Source organism: Lepidochelys kempii, chromosome 1 (assembly GCF_965140285.1).
Source record: "Lepidochelys kempii isolate rLepKem1 chromosome 1, rLepKem1.hap1, whole genome shotgun sequence".
Lineage (NCBI taxonomy): Eukaryota > Metazoa > Chordata > Testudines > Cheloniidae > Lepidochelys > Lepidochelys kempii.
In genome coordinates, this window is record NC_136380.1 from 336,966,570 (window position 1) to 336,990,518 (window position 23,949).

The 23,949-nt window shown below is 46.7% G+C and overlaps 1 protein-coding gene across 1 annotated transcript in view; it reads right to left on the reverse strand.

Moving 5' to 3' along the window:
- TMEM243 (transmembrane protein 243) overlaps positions 1 to 22,171 on the reverse strand; it is a 32,619-nt gene extending 10,448 nt beyond the window's left edge. The window contains exons 1-2 of the mRNA XM_073328684.1: positions 22,096 to 22,171; positions 20,778 to 21,088 (exon numbers count right to left, since the gene is read on the reverse strand). Coding sequence (XP_073184785.1) covers positions 20,778 to 20,855 — 78 coding nt within the window. The 5' untranslated portion in view covers positions 20,856 to 21,088; positions 22,096 to 22,171. The remainder of the gene's footprint in view (positions 1 to 20,777; positions 21,089 to 22,095) is intronic.
- Positions 22,172 to 23,949: the final 1,778 nt, after the last annotated feature.

Sequence of the window (23,949 nt, forward strand, 5' to 3'; positions counted from 1 at the left end):
TAGGAAGTGCTGCGGAAAGGGATCTGGGGGTCATAGTGGACCACAAGCTAAATATGAGTCAACAGTGTAACATTTGCAAAAAAAAAAAAAGTGAACATCATTCTGGGATGTATTAGCAGGAGTGTTGTAAGCAAGACAATGAGAAGTAATTCTTCCACTCTATTCCACTCTGATTAGGCCTCAGCTGGAGTATTGTGTCCAGTTCTGCAAGCCACATTTCAGGAAAGATGTGGATAAATTGGAGAAAGTCCAGAGAAGAGCAACAAAAATTATTAAAGGTCTAGAAAACATGACCTATGAGGGAAGACTGAAAAAATTGGGTTTGTTTAGTCTGGAAAAGAGATGACAGAGGGGACATGACAACAATTTTCAAGTACATAAAAGGTTGTTACAAGGAGGAGGCAGAAGAATTGTTCTTCTTAACTCTGAGGACAGGACAAGAAGCAATGGGCTTAAATTGCAGCAAGGGAGGTATAGGATGGACATTAGGAAAAAATGTCCTAACTGTCAGGGTGGCTAAGCACTGGAATAAATTGCCTAGGGAGGTTGTAGAATCTCCATCATTGGAGATTTTTAAGAGCAGGTTGGAAAAACACCTGTCAGGAATGGACTACATAATACTTAGTCCTGCCATGAGTGCAGGGGACTTTTGATGTCCTGTTGAGGTCCCTTCCAGTCCTATGATTCTATGAGAGACACATCAGATTAGATTAACACTTCAAAATGGGGGGAGGGGGGGAGACAACATACAGAACTGCACTATGCAAATCATTAACAGGATAAATGTTTAATCTAAAGAGTTCCATAGAGGAACAGGAGGTTTGTTTGTTTTTAAATCTGCCAGGACCTGCATCAGCTGATTCTAGAACTCAAAGCAGCACAGGAGGACAGCTCCCTGTAGTTTAAGAGGTTACAGCTCCCTTCTCTGCTGTCAGCAACATTTGAAAGGTCATTGAAACTCTGCCCTGGTCAACACTAGGAGTTGAGGTAGAATTTACCAGCAATAAATCGATTTAACCCTGCACCCGTCCACACAACGAAGCCCTTTTTTTCGACTTAAAGAGCTCTTAAAATCGATTTCCTTACTCCACTCCCGACAAGGGGATTAGAGCTGAAATCGGCCTTGCCAGGTCAAATTTGGGGTACTGTGGACGCAATTAGACGGTAAAGGCCTCTGGGAGCTATCCCAGAGTGCTCCACTGTGACCACTCTGGACAGCGCTCTCAACTCAGATGCACTGGCCAGGTAGACAGGAAAAGGCCTGTGAACTTTTGAATTTCAATTTCCTCTTTGGCCAGCATGGCAAGCTGCAGGTGAGTGCAGAGCTCATCAGCAGAGGTGACCATGATGGAGTCCCAGAATCGCAAAAGAGCTCCAGCATGGGCTGAACGGGAGGTACAGGATCTGATCGCTGTATGGGGAGAGGAATCCGTGCTATCAGAACTCCGTTCCAGTTCTCGAAATGCCAAAACATTTGTCAAAATCTCCCAGGGCATGAAGGACAGAGGCCATAACAGCGACCCGAAGCAGTGCCACGTGAAACTTAAGGAGCTGAGGCAAGTCTACCAGAAAACCAGAGAGGCGAACGGCCGCTCCGAGTCAGAGCGCCAAACATGCCGCTTCTATGATGAGCTGCATGCCATTTTAGGGGGTTCAGCCACCACTACCCCAGCCGTGTTGTTTGACTCCTTCAATGGAGATGGAGGCAATACGGAAGCAGGTTTTGGGGACGAGGAAGATGATGATGATGATGAGGTTGTAGATAGCTCACAGCAAGCAAGCAGAGAAACCAGTTTTCCCGACAGCCAGGAACTGTTTCTCACCCTGGACCTGGAGGCAGTACCCTCCGAACCCACCCAAGGCTGCCTCCTGGACCCGCCAGGTGGAGAAGGGACCTCTGGTGAGTGTACCTTTTAAGATAGTATACATGGTTTAAAAGCAAGCATGTTTAATCATTAATTTGCCCTGGCATTTGCTGCTCTCCTGGATGTACTCCCAAAGCCTTTGCAAAAGGTTTCTGGGGAGGGCAGCCTTATTCCGTCCACCATGGTAGGACACTTTACCACTCCAGGCCAGTAGTACATACTCGGGAATCATTGTAGAACAAAGCTTTGCAGTGTATGTTTGCTAGAACATCCATTCTTTATCTCTCGGTGTTTTCTTCAGAAAAGTGATATTCATGGTCACCTGGTTGAAATAGGGTGCTTTTCTTAAGGGACATTCAGAGGTGCCCGTTCCTGCTGGGCTGTTTGCCTGTGGCTGAACAGAAATGTTCCCTGCTGTTAGCCACGGGGAGGGGTTAGCCACGTGGTGTGGGGGGAGGTAAAATGCGACCTTGGAACGAAAGCACATGTGCTATGTATGTAATGTTAACAGCAAGGTTTACCATGAAAGAGTGTACACATCGTTCTATAAAATGTGCCTTTTTAAATACCACTGTCCCTTTTTTTTTCCTCCACCAGCTGCATGTGTTTCAAGGATCACAGGATCTTCTCCTTCCCAGAGGCTAGTGAAGATTAGAAGGCGAAAAAAATGCACTCACGATTAAATGTTCTCTGAGCTCATGCTGTCCTCCCACACTGACAGAGCACAGACGAATGCGGGGAGGCAGACAATGTCAGAGTGCAGGAAAGCACAAAATGATCAGGAGGGGAGGTGGTGGGCTGAGGAGAGGCCTGAAGCTGAAAGGTGGCAGCAGCGTGATGAGAGGAGGCAGGATTCAATTCTGAGGCTGCTAGAGGATCAAACTAATATGCTCCAGCGTATGGTTGAGCTGCAGGAAAGGCAGCTGGAACACAGACCGCCGCTACAGCCCCTGTGTAACCAACTGCCCTCCTCCCCAAGTTCCATAGCCTCCTCACCCAGACGCCCAAGAATGCGGTGGGGGGGCCTCCAGCCACCCAGCCACTCCACCCCAGAGGATTGCCCAAGCAACAGAATGCTGGCATTCAATAAGTTTTAAAGTGCTGTGTGGCCTTGTCCTTCCCTCCTCCACCACCCCTCCCGGTGCTTCTCTCCTCCACCACCCTTCCCAGACTACCTTGGCAGTTATCCCCCTGTTTGTGTGACGAATTAATAAAGAATGCATGAATGTGAAGCAACAAAGACTTTATTGCCTCTGCAAGCGGTGATCGAAGGGAGGAGGGGAGGGTGGTTAGCTTACAGGGAAATAGAGTGAACCAAGGGGTGGGGGGTTTCATCAAGGAGAAACAAAAACAGAACTTTCACACCGTAGCCTAGCCAGTCATGAAACTGGTTTTCAAAGCTTCTCTGATGCACACCGCGCCCTCCTGTACTCTAACCGCCCTGGTGTCTGGCTGCACGTAACCAGCAGCCAGGCAATTTGCCTCAACCTCCCACCCTGCCATAAATGTCTTTCCCCCTTACTCTCACAGATATTGTGGAGCGTACAGCAAGCAGTACCAACATACCTCTGAACAACATACTAATCCACAGAGACCTCCCTACCAACACTACAAAAAGAAGGATTCTAGGTGGACTCCTCCTGAAGGTCGAAACAGCAGACTGGACTTCTACATAGAGTGCTTCTGCTGACGTGCACGGGCTGAAATTGTGGAAAAGCAGCATCACTTGCCCCATAACCTCAGCCGTGCAGAACACAATGCCATCCACAGCCTCAGAAACAACTCTGACATCATAATCAAAAAGGCTGACAAAGGAGGTGCTGTTGTCATCAAGAATAGGTCGGAATATGAACAAGAGGCTGCTCGGCAGCTCTCCAACACCACTTTCTACAAGCCATTACCCTCTGATCCCACTGAGAGTTACCAAAAGAAACTACAGCATTTGCTCAAGAAACTCCCTGAGAAAGCACAAGATCAAATCCGCACAGACACACCCCTGGAACCCCGACCTGGGATATTCTATCTACTACCCAAGATTCATAAACCTGGAAATCCTGGGCGCCCCATCATCTCAGGCATTGGCACGCTGACAGCAGGATTGTCTGGCTATGTAGACTCCCTCCTCAGGCCCTACGCTACCAGCACTCCCAGCTACCTTCGAGACACCACTGACTTCCTGAGGAAACTACAATCCATTGGTGATCTTCCTGATAACATCATCCTGGCCACTATGGATGTAGAAGCCCTCTACACCAACATTCCACACAAAGATGGACTACAAGCCGTCAAGAACACTATCCCCGATAATGTCACGGCTAACCTGGTGGCTGAACTTTGTGACTTTGTCCTTACCCATAACTATTTCACATTTGGGGACAATGTATACCTTCAGATCAGCGGCACTGCTATGGTACCTGCATGGCCCCACAGTATGCCAACATTTTTATGGCTGACTTAGAACAACGCTTCCTCAGCTCTCATCCCCTAACGTCCCTACTCTACTTGCGCTATATTGATGACATCTTCATCATCTGGACCCATGGAAAAGAAGCCCTTGAGGAATTCCACCATGATTTCAACAATTTCCATCCCACCATCAACCTCAGCCTGGTCCAGTCCACACAAGAGATCCACTTCCTGGACACTACAGTGCTAATAAACAATGGTCACATAAACACCACCCTATACCGGAAACCTACTGGCCGCTATTCCTACCTACATGCCTCCAGCTTTCACCCTGACCACACCACACGATCCATCGTCTACAGCCAAGCTCTGCGATACAATCGCTTTTGCTCCAACCCCTCAGACAGAGACAAACACCTACAAGATCTCTATCAAGCATTCTTACAACTACAATACCCACCTGTGGAAGTGAAGAAACAGATTGATAGAGCCAGAAGAGTTCCCAGAAGTCACCTACTACAGGACAGGCCTAACAAAGAAAATAACAGAACGCCACTAGCCATCACCTTCAGCCCCCAACTAAAACCCCTCCAATGCATTATTAAGGATCTACAACCTATCCTGAAGGATGACCCAACACTCTCACAAATCTTGGGAGACAGGCCAGTCCTTGCCTACAGACAGTCCCCCAACGTGAAGCAAATACTCACCAGCAACCACATACCACACAACAGAACCACTAACCCAGGAACCTATCCTTGCAACAAAGCCCGTTGCCAACTGTGCCCACATATCTATTCAGGGGACACCATCACAGGGCCTAATAACATCAGCCACACTCTCAGAGGCTCGTTCACCTGCACATCCACCAATGTGATATATGCCATCATGTGCCAGCAATGCCCCTCTGCCATGTACATTGGTCAAACTGGACAGTCTCTACGTAAAAGAATAAATGGACGCAAATCAGATGTCAAGAATTATAACATTCATAAACCAGTCGGAGAACACTTCAATCTCTCTGGTCATGCGATTACAGACATGAAAGCTGCTATATTACAACAAAAAATCTTCAAATCCAGACTCCAGCGAGAAACTGTTGAATTGGAATTCATTTGCAAATTGGATACAATTAACTTAGGCTTGAATAGAGACTGGGAGTGGCTAAGTCATTATGCAAGGTAACCTATTTCCCCTTGTTTTTTCCTACCCCCCCCAGATGTTCTTGTTAAACCCTGGATTTGTGCTGGAAATGGCCCACCTTGATTATCATACACATTGTAAGAAGAGTGGTCACTTTAGATAAGCTATTACCAGCAGGAGAGTGGGGTGGGAGGAGGTATTTTTTCATGCTTTGTGTGTATATAAAATGATCTTCTACACTTTCCACAGTATGCATCCGAAGAAGTGAGCTGTAGCTCATGAAAGCTTATACTCAAATAAATTGGTTAGTCTCTAAGGTGCCACAAGTACTCCTTTTCTTAATGGGAATATTGGTTTTGCTGAGGTCTAACCGAGTCAGTAAACTGCGCCAGCGCGCTTTTAAACGTCCAAATGCACATTCTACCACCATTCTGCACTTGCTCAGCCTGTAGTTGAACAGCTCCTGACTACTGTCCAGGCTGCCTGTGTACAGCTTCATGAGCCATGGCATTAAGGGGTAGGCTGGGTCCCCAAGGATAACTATAGGCATTTCAACATCCCCAACAGTTATTTTCTGGTCTGGGAATAAAGTCCCTTCCTGCAGCTTTTGAAACAGACCAGAGTTCCTGAAGATGCGAGCGTCATGTACCTTTCCCGGCCATCCCACGTTGATGTTGGTGAAACGTCCCTTGTGATCCACCAGAGCTTGCAGCACTATTGAGAAGTACCCCTTGCGGTTTATGTACTTGCCGGCTTGGTGCTCCGGTGCCAAGATAGGGATATGGGTTCCGTCTATGGCCCCACCACAGTTAGGGAATCCCATTGCAGCAAAGCCATCCACTATGACCTGCACATTTCCCAGGGTCACTACCCTAGATATCAGCAGATCTTTGATTGCGTTGGCTACTTGCATCACAGCAGCCCCCACAGTAGATTTGCCCACTCCAAATTGATTCCCGACTGACCGGTAGCTGTCTGGCGTTGCACGCTTCCACAGGGCTATTACCACTCGCTTCTCAACTGTGAGAGCTGCTCTCATCTTGGTATTCATGCGCTTCAGAGCAGGGGAAAGCAAGTCAAAGTTCCGTGAAAGTGCCATTACGCATGTGAAAGTTTTGCAGCCACTGGGAATCGTCCCAGACCTGCAACACTATGCGGTCCCACCAGTTTGTACTTGTTTCCCAGGCCCAGGATCGGCCTTCCACCACATGAACCTGCCCCATTAGCACCATGATGCCCACATTGCCAGGGCCCGTGCTTTGAGAGAAGTCTGTGTCCATGTCCTCATCACTCTCGTCACCGCGCTGACGTTGCCTACTCGCCCGGATTCACTTTGCCAGGTTCTGGTTCTGCATATACTGCTGGATAATGCGCGTGGTGTTTAATGTGCTCCTAATTGCCAAAGTGATCTGAGCTAGCTCCATGCTTGCCGTGGTATGGCGTCTGCACAGAAAAAAGTCATCGAACGATTGTCTGCCGTTGCTCTGACAGAGGGAGGGGTGACTGACGACATGGCTTACAGGGTTGGCTTACAGGGAATTAAAATCAACAAAGGGGGTGGTTTCTCCTCATCAAGGAGAAACAAAAACAACTGTCACACAGAATGGCCCCCTCAAGGATTGAACTCAAAACCCTGGGTTTAGCAGGCCAATGCTCAACCCACTGAGCTATCGCTCCCTCTGGTATTTTAGGCAAGACTGAATCTCCATTAAAGTTTTCAAGGTGCCCCTGACAGACCTCACCAAAACGATTGTCGGCTGTTGATTTCACGGAGGGAGGGACAGGGACGCAAATGAATACAAAACAAATCTGGTCTATTTCTTGTTTTGATCCACTCCATCTATCTTTTATATCTTTGCCTGGCAGCAGACGGTGCAGTAGGACTGCAAGCCATCCACATCTCCTGGCTGCCCAGCAGAAGATGGTGCAATAGGACTGCCTGCAGGACTGAAGAGAATGACCTGATCGAGTCACTCCTAATTTAGTCCCTGCACCCATACCTGCCCAGGCGCTCCTGACCGACCTTACCGAGGTGGCCAGAAGCACCTCAGACACTATGAGGATGGTTTTCAGGCCTATTGCACCATCTGCTGCCACAAGGCAACGGGTTGCTGCTGCTGTGTAGCAATACAGTACCACATCTGCTAGCACCCAGGAGACATATGGTGACAGTGAGCTGAGCGGGCTCCATGCTTGCCATGGTATGGCGTCTGCACAGGTAACTCAGGAAAAAAGGCGCGAAACAATTGTCTGCTGTTGCTTTCACAGAGGGAGGGAGGGCCTGATGACACCTACCCAGAACCACCTGCAACAATGTTTTTGCCCCATCAGGTGTTGGGATCTCAACCCAGAATTCCAATGGGCAGCAGAGACTGCGGGAACACTGGGATAGCTACCCACAGTGCAACACTCCGGAAGTTGACGCTAGCTTCAGTACTGTGGAAGCACTCCGCTGAGTTAATGCACTTAGAGCATTTTGTGTGGGGACACACACAATCAACTATATAAAAACGATTTCTAAAAAAACAACTTCTATAAATTCGACCTAATTTCGTTGTGTAGACGTACCCTCTGACTTCAGGTCTTGGCTAATTGATTCCTTGCCCATTGTTTGTTTCCACGTGCATTTGGCATTTCAGTCTGGGCAAAAAACAAAGAAAGATGGAGTGGTGTTCTACCCTCTCCTCTTCTGTAGAATGAGGGGATGTTAAAGTAGCCCCTACTCTAGTTAAATATAACTAAAAGAAAATAGAATGGCATGGGGGTATTGCGGCCTTAGACCTGATATCGCTGTATCAGGGAGTCTAGCTGAGTCTGTGTGTGAGACTGACATGAACACTTCTGAATTAAAAGCAGCACTGCCATGAAGCATCCAGTAGAAGTTGGTCACCAGGACCTCATGCAAGTCTTAGCCAAAAAAGTTTACATGCCTCACTAGCTGTTCAGAATATCAAATGCCAGGGTGTGAAGCAGCATAGAACCAGCTTGTGGCACTAGGTTGGTACCAGCTGAGGGGAAGCTGAGTCAATTTATAAACCAAAAACCCATTCCAATGTGACTGGAGTGTAAAGTAATGCAGGATTGCCTTGGTGGCTGCAGGCTGCAGACTAACAAACTCATCACCACCACTTGCAGCAGTACCTACATTGTCCTGACATGACATATATCCAGACACTGATCCTGCGTACAAAATCCCAGTCTAAAAAAAGGGTGCTTGTTTTAGAGGAAGCTTACCATCTCTCCCTCCACTTTCCCATTAAGCGCCCAGACCTCCCTCTGAGCTGCTAAGCTCTTCCACTACATCCCAACCAGATCTTCTCTGCCAGCACCCTGACTGGTTTTCAGATCCCCCACCATTTACAACGGAACCAGGATTCTAAAGATTAACACCCACACACTTTTGTAACTATGTCTATTCCATGTCCATACAAGATCAAAGCGGAGCAATGACCTGTGGTTACACCATTACAGCTACCAGACCATACAGAAGCCGAAGGTATCTGGAACACTCGGCTCCTAGGGAAGCACAGTATAGAACACAAAAAGTGATGCAAAAGGCCACCTTGACTTCACAGGCTGTTGTCAGGACCCAGAGCAGGCGTAAGCTCTACACAGCTGCTGTCACCTGTCACAGTATTAAGTGGGGATCTGTGTAGACCTAAATCAGAAGCATGCCACTTGCTTTGCACATGGGGCTATTTTGTCCCCCTTTCCCACCCGTATCTCACTCACGCTCTTCATCTCTGGGCACAGGCAAAAAGCATTCATCGCCTACTGAAGACAGTGTTTTAAATTGATGACTGCTTTCTCCTGGTGATGATTTTTTTTAATATAGGTTTTTAAAGAGAAAAGTAAAAGGTGAGAAGCCAAAGCCACTATTTTTGTGGGGCTTTCAAGAAACAAAATTTTGTGCCAAGAAACTATTCTCAATTCTACCAGCGTGTCATTGGGAGGGCAGGGGGAAGGGGAGGGAGGCACTAAGGAGGGGAGTGTATGGTGTATTCTGAGCTTGTCATCAACAAAAGGGGATAGGTGCAGCTATTTCAACCAGCTTTCAAAATAAGCTGACCCATTTGCCTAAATAGAAAAGGATGCTCCTGGTAGACTCTGCAGGAGGGTGGTTGTGGGAAGAAGGGTTGGAGAGAAAGTTAACATTTCTACTCCCAGAGATGTACAACTGCAGCTGCAACTTGTGTTACTTGAAGGTACTTTCAGCCATTCCAAGATTCACATTCATGATGCCCCTTTATGACTAAAGGAAAAGCCCAGAAAGGATAGTCATTTGTATCAAAACAGCACGTACAAATCCTGTAAGAAATTGGGGCCCCATTGTGCTGGGGCCATACAAAAACATTTTGAGAGACCGTTCCTGCACCAAGGAGTTGACAATCTAAACAAACAAGACAAGACAAAGGCGGGGGAGGGGGGGGTGGAGAGCAACTCGCCCAACACCACCACAACAGGTCAGCAGCAGAGTCAGGAATAGAACCGAGGTCGCTCTACTCCCAGTCCAGTGTCACAACCATGGGGCCACACTGCCTCCTGGAATTACATTTTAGGTGCTAACCCAGGATGTGTGAACACACCGTGGAGAGCAAGAGGGAGCAGGGGAATGCCCTTCATTCACTGAGCCAAGGGCACCTCGAGTTTCAGTGATGACAACCCTTTGGAAAGTTGGGGACTAGAGAAAAGAACAAGAAAAATGGCAGTTTTCCCACAAACAAGCATTTCTGATCCAAGGCAGAATTCAGTTTAATTTACATAAGACTGGCCATACTGGGTCAGACCAAAGGTCCATCCGGCCCAGTATCCTGTCTGCCAACAGTGGCTAATGCCAGGTGCCCCAGAGGGAGTGAACCTAACAGGTAATGATCAAGTGATCTCTCTCCTGCTATCCATCTTCACCCTCTGACAAACAAAGGCTAGGGACATCATTCCTTACCCATCCTGGCTAATAGCCATTAATTGACTTAACCTCCATGAATTTATCCAGGTCTCTTTTAAACCCCGTTATAGTCCTAGCCTTCAAACCTCCTCAGGCAAGGAATTCCACAGGTTGACTGTGCGCTGAGTGAAGAAGAACTTCCTTTTATTTGTTTTAAACCTGATGCCCATTAATTTCATTTGATGGCCTCTAGTTCTTGGGAACAAGTAAATAACTTTTCCTTATTCACTTTTTCCACACCACTCATGATTTTATAGACCTCTATCATATCCCCCTTTAGTCTCCTCTTTTCCAAGCTGAAAAGTCCTAGCCTCTTTAATCTCTCCTCATATGGGACCTGTTCCAAACCCCTAATCATTTTAGTTGCCCCTTTTCTGAACCTTTTCTAATGCCAGTGGATCTTTTTTGAGATGAGGGGACCACATCTGTATGCAGTATTCAAGATGTGGGTGTACCATGAATTTATATAAGGGCAATAAGATATTCTCAGTCTTATTCCTAACATCCTGTTTGCTTTTTTGACTGCCGCTGCACATTGAGTGGACGTCTTCAGAGAACTATCCACGATGACTCCAACATCTTTCTCCTGATTATTGTAGCTAAATTAGCCCCCATCATATTGTATGTATAGCTGGGGTTATTTTTTCCAATGTGCATTACTTTACATTTATCCACATTAAATTTCAGTTGCCATTTTGTTGCCCAATCACTGAGTTTTGTGAGATCTTTTTTTCAGGGACCATAGCTGAATTTGAACCTAGATGAAAATGGAAACCCTAGACCACTGCAACCTCCCTCTTATGATAGCAGGCAGAACTTTAACTTTCATGTTGAATAGTGCACAAGAGAGATCAAGACTTCAAAAATTTGGCAGGCATCTACCTGCTCACCAGAGACTGATATGAAAGTCAAGCATCACTCACTTGGGAGGTCCAGAGGCAGTGCCCCAGGGAGAAGGCTAGCTCCACTGTCACCCACAGCTAGGCACATTAGCCTGGCTGTCCCAAAGATCAGAGTTCTGGGATTCGCACTAGATGGAACTAACTTTCATGTAGGCCTTTGGCAAGCAGAGGTCTGAAGTGTCAAGCTCCCTCTCCTCCTAGCTGCGGAAAGGCAGAAGGAGCTTTCTGTCATCTCCCCTCCCTTCCTCCAGCATGGATCACTGTTGCCCACAGACAAGGGAACAGCAGTGGTGAAACTGACCAATCTTGTTAGTTTCATTCTGCTACTGCTGTGCAAAGCCAGGAACAGAAGCAATGAGAATGGAGCAGTCTGCAGCCACCGAGGCAATCCTGCATTACTTTACACTCCAGTCACATTGGGATGGGTTTTTGGTTTATAAATTGACTCAAATCCTGCAGCAATTGATGGTTTAGAGGACACACACACCCACACACACACTCACCCCTACCTCCTCTAGACCTGGCAAGTGGACTTTTGAAGCCCATTAGACCAGTGCCAATTTATGTTAAACCAGGTAAGACGCATTCAGTTGCTATTCTATAGTAAAGCAGCAGCATTTCATACCAAGGTTTGAACTTTTCTCAAACCTAGATTCGTTAAAAAGCAAGTTCCGACAGAATGACTTGGCAAAAAATCAAAGGACACAAAGTGGAGGTGGGGGGACATGTTAGGATACATGTCAGTAATGTCTTTTCCTGGAAATAAGGACTCAAATCTTGCCCCTTCCATCCAGCTGAACTCAGAAATGCTTTAATAGGGACATTAAGCTTCAGAGGGGTAACCGTGTCAGTCTGGATCTGTAAAAGCGGCAAAGAGTCCTGTGGCACCTTATTGACTAACAGACGTACTGGAGCATGAGCCTTCGTGGGTGAATACATACACGGGTGCATGCATCCGACGAAGTGGGTATTCACCCACGAAAGCTCATGCTCCAATACGTCTGTTAGTCTATAAGGCGCCACAGGACTCTTTGCTGCTTTAATAGGGACATTGTCAAGTTTAGATTTTTTTTTTTTTAAATAAACTGGCTAATCTAAAACTCAAGTTTCTGATACAGCCCTCTTTAAATAGTATGGACAGGGTTTTTTTGGTAGGTTTTTCCTTTTTTTTAAATTTTACATTTCCCCGCCTCCATGCTTATGTGCAAGGGTCATTATAAAATGCCATCAGTCCTCCCCTCCACTATGTGCATGCCTGCCATCTCTTCAGTGTCAGCTTTCCTACTCCGATCATGACTGGTGAACATCCGCTTGCATAGGGGGCCCTGCAAAGTTAAGCTGCTCGGGCTTTGGCTTCAGCCCCGCGTGGTGAGGCTCGGGCTTCAGCTTTCTGCCCTGGACCCCAGTGAGTCTAATGCCGGCCCTGTTCTCGGATATATTTTGGCTGATCCCACCCCCCACAAAGCTGCTCATGGCCCCCAGGGGCCCCAACGTCCCTGGTTGAGAACCACTGGTCTAGTGCAGGAGTCCTCTATCCTCCCCATATTGGGACGCAACTAGGATGACCAGATGTCCCGATTTTATAGAGGCAGTCCCGATATTTGGGTCTTTTTCTTATATAGTCTCCTATTACCCCCCTCCATCCCAATTTTTTCACATTTGCTGTCTGGTCACTCTAGACACAACAATTCCTCCCCTTCAGCAAGGTGAGAGTGACTGTGACACACTGGCGCTTGCATGCAACCTCCTAGCTACGACTCCCCAGCCTAATGCAACAGTTGTCAGACCATGGTCTATGGCCTGCAGTGGTCCTTGGGGCACTTGCTGATCAGCAGAGAGCTTGCTGGCTGATAGGACAACAAGTCTCCTTATCTCCAGCTGCTTTATTGAGAGACACTGCACTTTACTTTCCACACGTAAGCAGTTACTGAAGTTGCCACAGGGAAGTTCTGTGATTGCAAATGGGAAGGGAGGTATTCTAGTGGTTAACGCACAGAACTGGGTGATGAAGATCTAGGTTCTAATCCTGCCTCTAGCACAGACATGCAGAGTGACCCTGGGCAGGTCACTTAACCTCTGTGCCACAGTGTCCACATCTATAGTCCACACCTATAGTACTTAGAGATCTGCCCGCACTGTAAGCTCTGCAGGGCAGCGAGAGTCTTTCACTCAGTATGTACAGTGCTATGCACACCTATGGAGCTCAGTGCTAAATGTGCAGCCACCTCCGAGGTAAAACAGCTGCTCTGTTCCAACAGTGCACAGACCTGTAGAAAGATACCCTAGCCAATTGACGCTACAGGGAGATTTTCAATAGGTAGAATAGAGGCGTACCCCAGATTTGAACCTGGCTCACCGTACTCTTGCAGAAGCATGCCAAGGGATCACTGGGGGCCAAAAACAGAAACTATTTCATGTCTCTGCTTTTGAGCCACATTGAAGATACTCTTTAAAGCATGAAGAGGGAAAGCCTCTCACAACAGCAGTAAAACAACAAGGTCAGGCATCTCAGATTCACACAGTGGGAACTGCTATGAAGCTTTAAAAAAAGAAAACAGAACCCATGTGTCATGTTCACGGTATACACTCGAGAAGCTTGTTTCTCTCTAACAGTCTTGCAGAAAAGTTGCAATGCAACCCTGCTGTATTCCTTAGGATTTCGAATGAGAGAACAGAGAGAAAGCAGGCTGCTCACTAAAATAGAAAGGCACAACTCAACCTGCCTCTAGGCCAGCAGTTCTCAACCCGCGGCCCAATTAGCACACAGCTGCAGCTCAGCTGTGTGCTTAAAAAAAAAAAAATACAAAATTTGCTGCTCTGATCTGGAAGGGGGAGGGGGTGGCTCAGGGAGAGACAGGGTCTGTCCGCCTGCTGGAGCGTTCCTGCTAGCAGGGGGCTGGGCGAGTGCCACAGGGGGGCAGGATGTGGGAAAGTGGATCTCTGGCCAGGTTTGTCGGGTGTGGGGGGGAGGCTCTGGGAACTAGGGGTTTGCTGGGATGCTGAAGCACCTCCAGGGTTCAGGTGGGGCTCCGCTCCTAGCCCTGTGCCAAGCACTCCGTTCCTGGTTCGCCGCTGGGGGTCCGGGTCCCAGCTGCCAGCCCCATGCGGCGATGTCCGGCTGCCAAGCCCTGCACCCAGGGCTCCACTCATGGCCCCACTCTCTGGAGGGGTCTCTGGGTGAGGGGCACTGGGCATAGGGGACTATGGGAGGGGCGGACGTGCTGTGGTTCTCAACCTGCAGCCCACAATGATAAATAGGTTGAGAACCACTGCTCTAGGCCGGGGGCATCAACCTTCGGCACGCGGTCCATCAGGGTAATCCGACAGCGACCTGCGACTTCCTGCAGCTCCCATTGGTATGGAACAGCGAACCACAGCCACTGGGAGCTGCTGGGCGGGGCCATGCCTGCCGACAGTCAATGTAAACAAAATGTCTCGCGGCCTGCCAGCGGATTACCCTGATGGGCCCCATGCTGAAGGTTGACGCCCTCTGCTCTAGACTGTCTGCACAACTAACTGCCACTAGATCCAGAGATCCCATGCTTCCATGCAGAGTGCAAGCAGGATCAGGAAAAAAAAACCCTGAAATCTAAAGTGACAATGACAATTTTAACACCATTTTAAATACACCACAATATTAAAATGCAAAATCACGTCATGGTCCTTTCACATGGGCTGGTCTGAAAGAATGGTCATTGGCCAAGATTTTTCAACAGCAGCTAGTAATTTTGGGTACCTAACTGGAGGCTTTACAGGGCCTCATCGTACTCACCATTTTCTTAAAGTCAGGCCCCTTTAAAAGATCTCAGGTTAGGCACCCAAAATTAGCAGCTGCTTTTGAAAATAAACATAATAATAAAAAAAAAACTTGCCCATTCTGCCTACAGCCAGGGAGTTAGACAAAGCTTTTCCTTCTGTTTGTGTATCACATTCTATTCAATCCTAAAATGATGAAATTGCAGGACATTTTCATGCGTGTGTAATCCATCAGGCGCAGGCACCCATGAGACAGCTGATCAAAGACTCCAATCCCACATCAGTAACTACAGTAAACGTGAAGTCAGACTGAAAGTTAAAGCAGCAACAAAGCAACAAACAGTCTGCCGGGAACAGTTCTCTAGCTTGTGGCCGGTTTAACAACTAAATCTAGCTGATTAACCAATTCCATTTCAAGGTCTAAATCCCCAATTCAGGAACGGTATTGGCAATACCTCCCAACATTGTGTCAGCCATAAATTTTATTCACACACTTCAACATTTTGTGCTGTCAAAAAAAAAAAAAAAAAAAAAGTTAAATAAGATTGGTCCCAAAATCATCCCTGAGGAATTCCACTAGTAACCTCCCTCCGGCCTGACAGTTCACTTTTCAGTATGATCTGTTGCAGTCTCCCCTCCAAGCAGTTCCTTATCCATCTTTCAATTCTCATATTAATCCCCATCTTCTCCAATTTAACTAATAATTTCCCATGTGGAACTGTCTCAAATGCCTTACTGAACTCCAGGTAGATTAAATCTACTGCATTTCCTTGGTCTAAAAATATTAGTTACCTTCTCAAAGGAAGGGATCAGGTTGGTCTGGCACAATCTACCTTTTGTAAAACCATGTTGCATTTTATTCCAAATACTGTTCACCTCTATGTCCTTAACTACTTTCTCTTTCAAAATTTGTTCCAAGGCCTTGCACACACTTGAGGCCAAATTTACAGGCCTGTAGTTTCCCCAATCGCTTTCCCCTCCTTTCTTCAAAATAGGAACTGTATTAGCAATTCTCCAGTCATAGGGTACAACCCCCAAGTTTACAGATTCATTAAAAATCCTTGTAATTGCAAGCCCAATAGCATGTGCCAGTTTCAATATTCTTGAATGAAGATTATCTGGGCCCTCCGATTTAGTCCCATTAAGCTGTTTGAGTTTGACTTCCATCTCAGATATGGTAATTTCTACTTCCATATCCTCATTCCCATTAGTCATCCTGCCACTACCCCTAAATTCTTCATTAACCTTATGAAAAATTGAGGCAGAGCATTTGTTTAGGTGTTGGGCTATACCAGATTATCTTTAATCTCTACCCCATACTTAGTGGTCCCACTTCTTCTTTCTTTATTTTCTTTTTATTTATATGGCCCATTTCAGCTCTGCACAATCTTCCGATGATTCTGTACCAGAGGAGCAAAATAAATCAGAGCAGGAGAGATCCAGAAATCCAGGTCAGGATGAATCCATGCCAGAAGGGGCGGGATTGGAAAGGGTCATGGTTTTGGCATTCTCCGCCAACTAAAGAAAAGGCTGCTAACTACAGGCTTTCACCCGAGAGTACCAGATGCTGTACTTTCAATTAAGAAGTCTGAAGTTATGGTGCCATAATTCAAGTTTAGCCATTTTGTCCTGTACAATGGCCAAGTCCTACCAAACTCTGTTCCAGCAAATGTCAAGGTTTTAAAGAGACACCTGTCATGCCTTGGGGATCCCACAGCATTTTAATAAGGACTTTGGTACCAGCAGTGCAGGGATCATGTAGGCAGATCCCACAGTTATCACACAACCCATCACAAGACAACTGGTGGGGCTGGAAAGCGAGGGAATGGGAAGTGGAAGAAGAGCAGCACCCTAATTGATATATGGCAAGTAGAGTGGTAGCTAGGCCCGGTCTACCCGATGTCTGCTTGGTGGCCCCTCAGCAGCTCCTGGTGAAAGTGTATCCATTTTATTAATTTCACAGCACATCACCCATGTCGCTGTCAGACTTGAGAGAGGCTGCAGTGTACAGGAACTCCTCACTTAAAATCGTCCGGGTTAACGTCGTTTCGTTGCTGATCAATTAGGGAACGTGCTCGTTTAAAGTTGCGCCATGCTCCCTCATAACGTTTGGCAGCCGCCTGCTTTGTCCACTGCTTGCAGGAACAGCAGCCCGTTGCAGCTAGCTGGGGGGGGGCTTGAAACCAGGGTGGGCCAGCAGCCCCCCCCAACAGCTCCCCTAAGTTCCCTGTGTGACAGCCACCCAGCAAGCTATCCATTGCTAGCAGTTCAGCTGTCCCTCCCCCCATTGCCATGTGCTGCTCCTGCCCTCTGCTTTGGAGCCACTCCTGGGAGCCTCCTGTTTGCTGTGTGGAGGTGGGGGGGGTCCTAATATCAGAATGTCCCCCTCCCCCAGCTCCTGTACCTTATGTCCACAGAGCAGGGTGGGGTGACACCACAGGGCTCTGGACGGAGGGAGCTTCCCGATAGCAGCTGCTGTCTCCACTTGCTGATCTACTTAAAAAGGCAATGTACTTAGAGTGGGGTCAGAGTACTTAAAGGGGCAATGTGCATCTCTCTCTCTCACTCGCAGGCACGCACAGAGTGTGTGTCTCTGTCTCTCTCTGCCATGCTGTCTCCCCTCCTTCCATTCGTGCTGCCTTGCAGAGCGTGAGGCTACATTAACAATAATGGGTTAACGCTTGAGGGCTCAGACGAGTGCTAGTTCATTTAGCAGTAAGGCATCCCCTGGTAAATATCCCACCCTCTGACTTCACCACCTCAACCCAGCTTCACATCATCATTGCTGTGTACAGTATTAAATTGTTTGTTTAAAACTTTTACTGTGTATGTGGGTGTATATAGGTCTTTCGTCTGGGGAAAAAAATTTCCCTGGAACCTTCCCCCCCCACACACAATTTACATTAATTCTTATGGGGAAATTGGATTCGCTTAACATCGTTTCACTTAAAGTAGCATTTTTCAGGAACATAACTACAATGTGAAGTGAGGAGTAATTGTACAGGAATTGAGAAGTATCCCGGTCAGTAGTTTGGAAGCCCACTAGTGGGCCTCCCAGGTTTCTCCTGCAGAAGCGACCAGAACACTTCATAAAGCAGCAGTGTACGAAAGGTAGCTAGGTTTGTAAATTTGGGTACAGTTAGTAAACACAGTTATTTGGAATACAACTGTGTCTCTGTGGTTTCCTTATAATCTTAGCATCATGTAAAGCGTAAGGCAGAGCCAGTGCCCAGAGGTATTCAAGTCTAGACGTGGTCCCCTCAGATCAGATTTGAGTCATAGTGGAATTTTACCCTGTTTGCTGTCCATATTATATCCATCATAAGGGTAAATGATGGACTTCAGTGCTAATAAAAAAAGGAGTTTTGGTGGTATATTCTCACACACACTTAAAGCACGGGATAGGACGTTAATGTGGTGTGAAGAGTTTAAAAAAAACCAAAACAAAACATGAGCAGAGCCCTGTGCCCATGTTGAGCTTCTCAATAGGGCTCCGCACCAGGGTTCATTGCCGTGGCCTGCAGGATCACGGCCAAAGCCGGGGAGCTGTTAAACAGCAAATTGTAATAAAAACCCTTTCATTGTCTATTACCCTCCTAGATGAGGAAAAACAGAGCTGAAAGGGACAGATATCTCCTCTTAGATATTCACTGCATATTTACCCCTTACATTTTGGGCACCTCTGAAGTTAGCTTGACTGGCACTTTTTGGTTTCTCCAGGCAGTGGAGAAGACAGAACACAACTAACGCTCTTTCTGGTGCTAAGTTCAAGAGCCCAAAGGGTTGTTTTTCCAGTGCTCTCACAAAGTCAGGAGCTGTGTATAATTTTGAATAAATTCACAGCTATCTAGGAGTTCTCAGCTGTCTCTCAGCTGCATGCCATGCCCACTCAGAACTTTGTGGCAGCAACAGGGATCGAACTCAGATCCTCCTGCTCCAGAAGGCCAGGCCCTACCACTTAAGCTACGAGGATAAACCATGAAAGACTAGGTATTCGGCCAAAGTCACTGTACAATAAAGTCATTCTCATGCTCTCTCTGTGGCCCTATGACTGGGTAAGTATTTATCCCCAGTGGAACAGTCACTGGGCCAGAGAGAGAATGACTCTGTAGTCCAGTGGTTAGTACACCCACCAGGCAGAGGGAGACCTGGCATCCAGTCCCCCTACTCCCTTTAGTTTCATTTTTTAATCCAGAGTGGAACAACTTCAACAGGAGGGACTGAGGGAGCCCCATATCAGAATAGCCCAGAGGTTAGAGAACTGTCCTCAGAGGATTTGAGCTGTGGTTTCCCCGCTTCCAGTGGAGGGGGAAAATTACACCTGGGATGTGGGAGACCCAGGTTAATGCTCTACTCACTGGGCTAGAAGTTATGAAATGGGCACCCCACCTATTGAAGGGGACCCAATCCTCTAGGCAGCCATCATCCAGATTGGACCTGGCAAGCAATTTAGGTGTCTAAACACTTATCTTCCCCCAGTGCATGAATCACTCTGCAGCTCTGGACACCAAGAGTGAGGCAGCAGCGTGTAAGCCCAGAAGCAAAAACTTAGGCACAGAGGAAACTTTTACCCTGAAAACTTCGGCACTAAATTTAGCCACCTACAGGGTTCAGGGAGTTTTATGGATTACAGGGGAACCAAAACTGGGATTTAGGCTCCTAAGTATCTTTGCTGATCTGGGGCTTAGTTACTAGCAATATAAATAGCGTTAAAAGAAGTTGTTCCTGCCACCTAGCACCCCCCAGGGGTCACGTTCAAAACATTTGACATTCTCCAATTAATCCTCACCAAAGCTCTATCAAGTAGGTATCGTCACCATTTCACAGGTGATGAAACTGAGGCAGGGAGGTTGAGTGATTTGCTCAAGAATTAATGCTGCCCTGTTCCAGTCAGCTGCTCAGACCACAATTCACAAATTCATAGTTATCTCAAGAAAAAGGCAGGACGAGAAAAAGAGTCAGGGGACAAATTTCCCCCCATTCCCCAACGCTTTGAAATAATCCCACTAAACCAGAGAATTCTAAAGTAAATTTGCCATGGCAAAGTATTTTGCCAAGTTGCCATAGCACAAAGACCCCATTATTAGAAGATCCCACAACACTGAGCAACTAACACCATGTGCTAGACATATGCAGTTGGTAGGGTTACCAGACGTCCTGATATTAGGAGCTTTGTCCTATTTACCCAACTATATCCTCCCCCCGCAAAACAAACAAACAAAAAACCAGGGTCATGATTTTTCACCCTTGCTATCTGGTCACCCTTGCAATTGGGCAAGTCACAGCCACATTACACAACACCACCACTGCACAATCACAGCATTCATTTTCAAGATGACCCTCTGCAAGGCACCCTATCGCAACTGCTGACATGGGACCCTACAAAGGCTCTGAAGAACCCTTCAAATTCTGCAAATAATCCCAGTGGCTCTGTGCCTTTAGATCAAACAACAAAATCTCTATTCAGCCGCCTGCTTTCCAGAGGCCCTAGTACATCTGTGAAGTGCCCCTATGGGTGTGGAAATACTTCTTTCTCTAGCAAGTTCAACTTTTATTTAAAAAAAGGGGGTGGGGGGGTGCAATTAGTGACTACCAAGAGATTGAGTAAGCTACTTATTGTACATGAAAATGCCAAATACTGCTTTCCAACAAACTCTGAGTAGTTCTACCTCTGCTTCAGAAAGGAGCCCTTCATTAGCCAGCTCTTGGAGGGGAAAGGGGGCAGCAGAGAGATCTCTCCAAAGCAGAATCAGGTCTTACCCTTGCTGAAGTTTCTCCAAAGAGAGGTCTGTTGTCCAGTCCACCCGTGCCATAGGTTCTAGTTGTATAGTCTTCCATTTCCTCCCCAAAATTGGTTGTGTCACTCACAGAGAGAGAGATTATCTCAAAACAAAACCACCCCCGTCTCAAGAGGCCTTAAGCCCATGGCACAGTATGTGTGAGCAAGAGTTATTTATGGAAAATACATCTCTCCTGGCTTTGGGTGCTACATACAACACATGGCTCAGAGCCAAGGATCCAAGCCTCCCCTCCAAGCCTTCGCTTTCTTCTTCATGATCAGAAGCTGCTGCCTGCCAGAGACAAACACAAACGAGAAATATTGGACCTAGGGCAGCCTGGTTGATTTATTATCATGTAGTTCCCCTAATGGAACTAATCAAGGCTGTTAATAGGGAGACCATGCCAGGAGTCCTTTTCTCCCCCACCCCCAACAAAAGCTCCATTCTTTTGGAGATCAATTAAACAAAGCTGCCTTTCTGCAACTGCTGCCCCTACCCCACCATCATGGCTCCAAGTTCAAGGCTCACGAGCTGGGGGTTGGCAGAGCGGTGAGTCTTGTGGGAAAGGAAATCTTGCCCCAGCTTCTTTCCCCTCCCACCGGATTCGCTTCTGGTGCTCAACCAAGCAATCAGATTAGACTAGGTGCAGGGTATTTATCAGAGAAGGGGGTGCCGAGTATATGCCAAAGGTTACAACAGAAAATAATGCTTTTCTTCCCCTCTGCTAGAACTTGTTTGCTGGGGGAAGAGGGGGGAGTGATTATATAAAAAAAATCCAACAGAATTTTATAATAAGAGGAAAATAAGTGGTTGATCCACGATTTCTGTTCCCCTTCCATTTTAAATCAGGCCGCCACAGCACGCAATAAACTTTGATTCATGTCCCACTTGCTTCCTCTAGTCTATAGTCAGACACTAGCTCCCCCAAGAATAACCCTTCTTTTCCCGGAGATCTGCAGCGGCCTGAGCAAAAGGGGAGGGAAAAGAGCCAGGCACCAACCCCTTTCCCCACCCCATTCATCCATCCCTTGAAAGATTGATTCGCCTCTTAAGGGAAAACACACAAACGCTGAAGACCAAAAACAAAGCAACCCCGATCAGAGGAACTGAAATACCAGATCCTCCTCTCCTCCTCCTGCCCCGACAGCGAACCCTCGTACATATCCCAAGCGTGGAGCCCACCCCCTTCTACACACAGGGCTGACCCCCCTCTGGGGAACATATGTCCAAGACGCCACAATAGCTAACGTTCGGAAACAGAACGTTGGCGTTGCTAAGATTCCATTGGTGCTACTTACCCCCGTAGTGTACCCCAGGGAAGCTACAGCCGATACAAGCACCCCCAACCCTGCCCTTCACTGGTTAATATCCTTCCAGGCGCTGTCGCAAACCAGCCCTCCCCTACCTACAATCCAGCCTCCCCCGTGATCTCACTGCCAGCTCGATCCAATCACAGGCAGGAGAGGACCTGCACTTGCTGCAATTCTTTATTTCCCAAGCTTGCAGGTTTGTTTATTTTGAAAGGGAAATAACTGTTTGGGACATTGGTACGTGAGTAGCTAATCAGTAACCGGGCAACGTGAGAGTCACATTATTTTAAGATTTTTTTTTACCCTTAAGTGCAGCTTTATTATTAATAATAATTAAATTGATCATTGCTAATAGTAACAATACAATGATTTTCTGAGTATTGGTCTTTTCAAAATACATGCTGAGATGATGGCCGTATTTAGCCCATCTGTTACAATGGGATGACCCCTCTGGCAGCAGGGTGAATTTGACCAAGGGTGCCACTCCATGCATCTGATGAAGTGGGTTCTAGCCCATGAAAGCTTATGCCCAAATAAATGTGTTAGTCTCTAAGGTGCCATAAGGACTCCTCCTTATTTTTACTAAAGTTTATGCAGCTGTCACTCCTTTAAACTCAGTGGAGTTATACTCAACTAAAACTGGTGTAACCAATAGAGAACCTGGTTCATGGTCTATCTCCACTGTAGATTGTTATATTATTTATTGGAGAGAGAGATAGTAGTCTGAGCACACATCTGGGAGCCAAGAACTTTGACCATTGATACAGTGGTGCCTGGCAATCAAAAGAGAAAGATGATAAAATAATTTTAAGGTCTAATCTTGGCTTTGATTCTGACTGTCCCTCTGGAGCACTCAGGAAGTCACTTAGGTCCGGATCCTCAAAGGTATTTTGGTGCCTGTCTCCTGTTGAAGTCAATGGGAGTTACGTGCCTAAATACCTTTCATAATCTGGGCTTTAGAGCCTGATTCTCTACTGCCTTGCAACTTCTGTAGTCCTCCCTCTGGGAAAAATGCAGTGTTGCCAACCATTGTGGTTTTATCAAGAGTCTTGCAGTATTTGATGTTGCTGTTAAAGCCTCAGCTCTTGGAGGCATGTGATTATGTGAGACTCATTGTACAGTTTTAGTTTTTGTTTTTAATTTTTTTTCCATCATGGTTGTGAAGAAAAGCTTGAAAACATGAAACATGAAGACTCAACACCAGAAGGCAAATTAAAAGAACCCCAAATTTATTATTTTTTAAATCTGATGCTTTTAAGCCAATCTCATGATTTTGGGGGGCCTGTGCCAAAGTGAATAATGTTGTGTAAAATGTTACCAGTGTGTGTATAACATGGTCATTGGCAAGGGCAACTTGTTTTACTTTAATAAATGTAGTTGAGAGAGGGAGCAAATATTGCCGGGGCTGAGATTAGTGACATATTAAGTTTGGTGCTCAAATGCTCCCTTGACATAATTTTCTTCTTCATCCTAATAGACTCCTGTTTATGACCCACTCCCAAATCATTGCTCTTCCTGTCCAGTCCTGGCCCTTTAAAAGACATCAGGGGATTTCTTGTCCATTAGGTGAATTCCACTGAACACCACTGGGTTCCTGTAAAAATAAAAAAGATACTTCATTCTTGCAGGACAGGAGGAAATGTAAAGGGTCAGGACTGTAGATGAGCCAGGCCAGAAAAAGGCCACCAGTAGCAATCAGCTGTTCTGTATCACTGCTTGTTCATGTGCTGTATTCAAGTCCCCTCTCACTGTGGACTCCAGAGCCCAAGGACCCTTCCTTAATCCATCTCTGTCCCTGCATCAAAGAATTTGTACATTTAACAAGCTCTTGGACAGCCCACC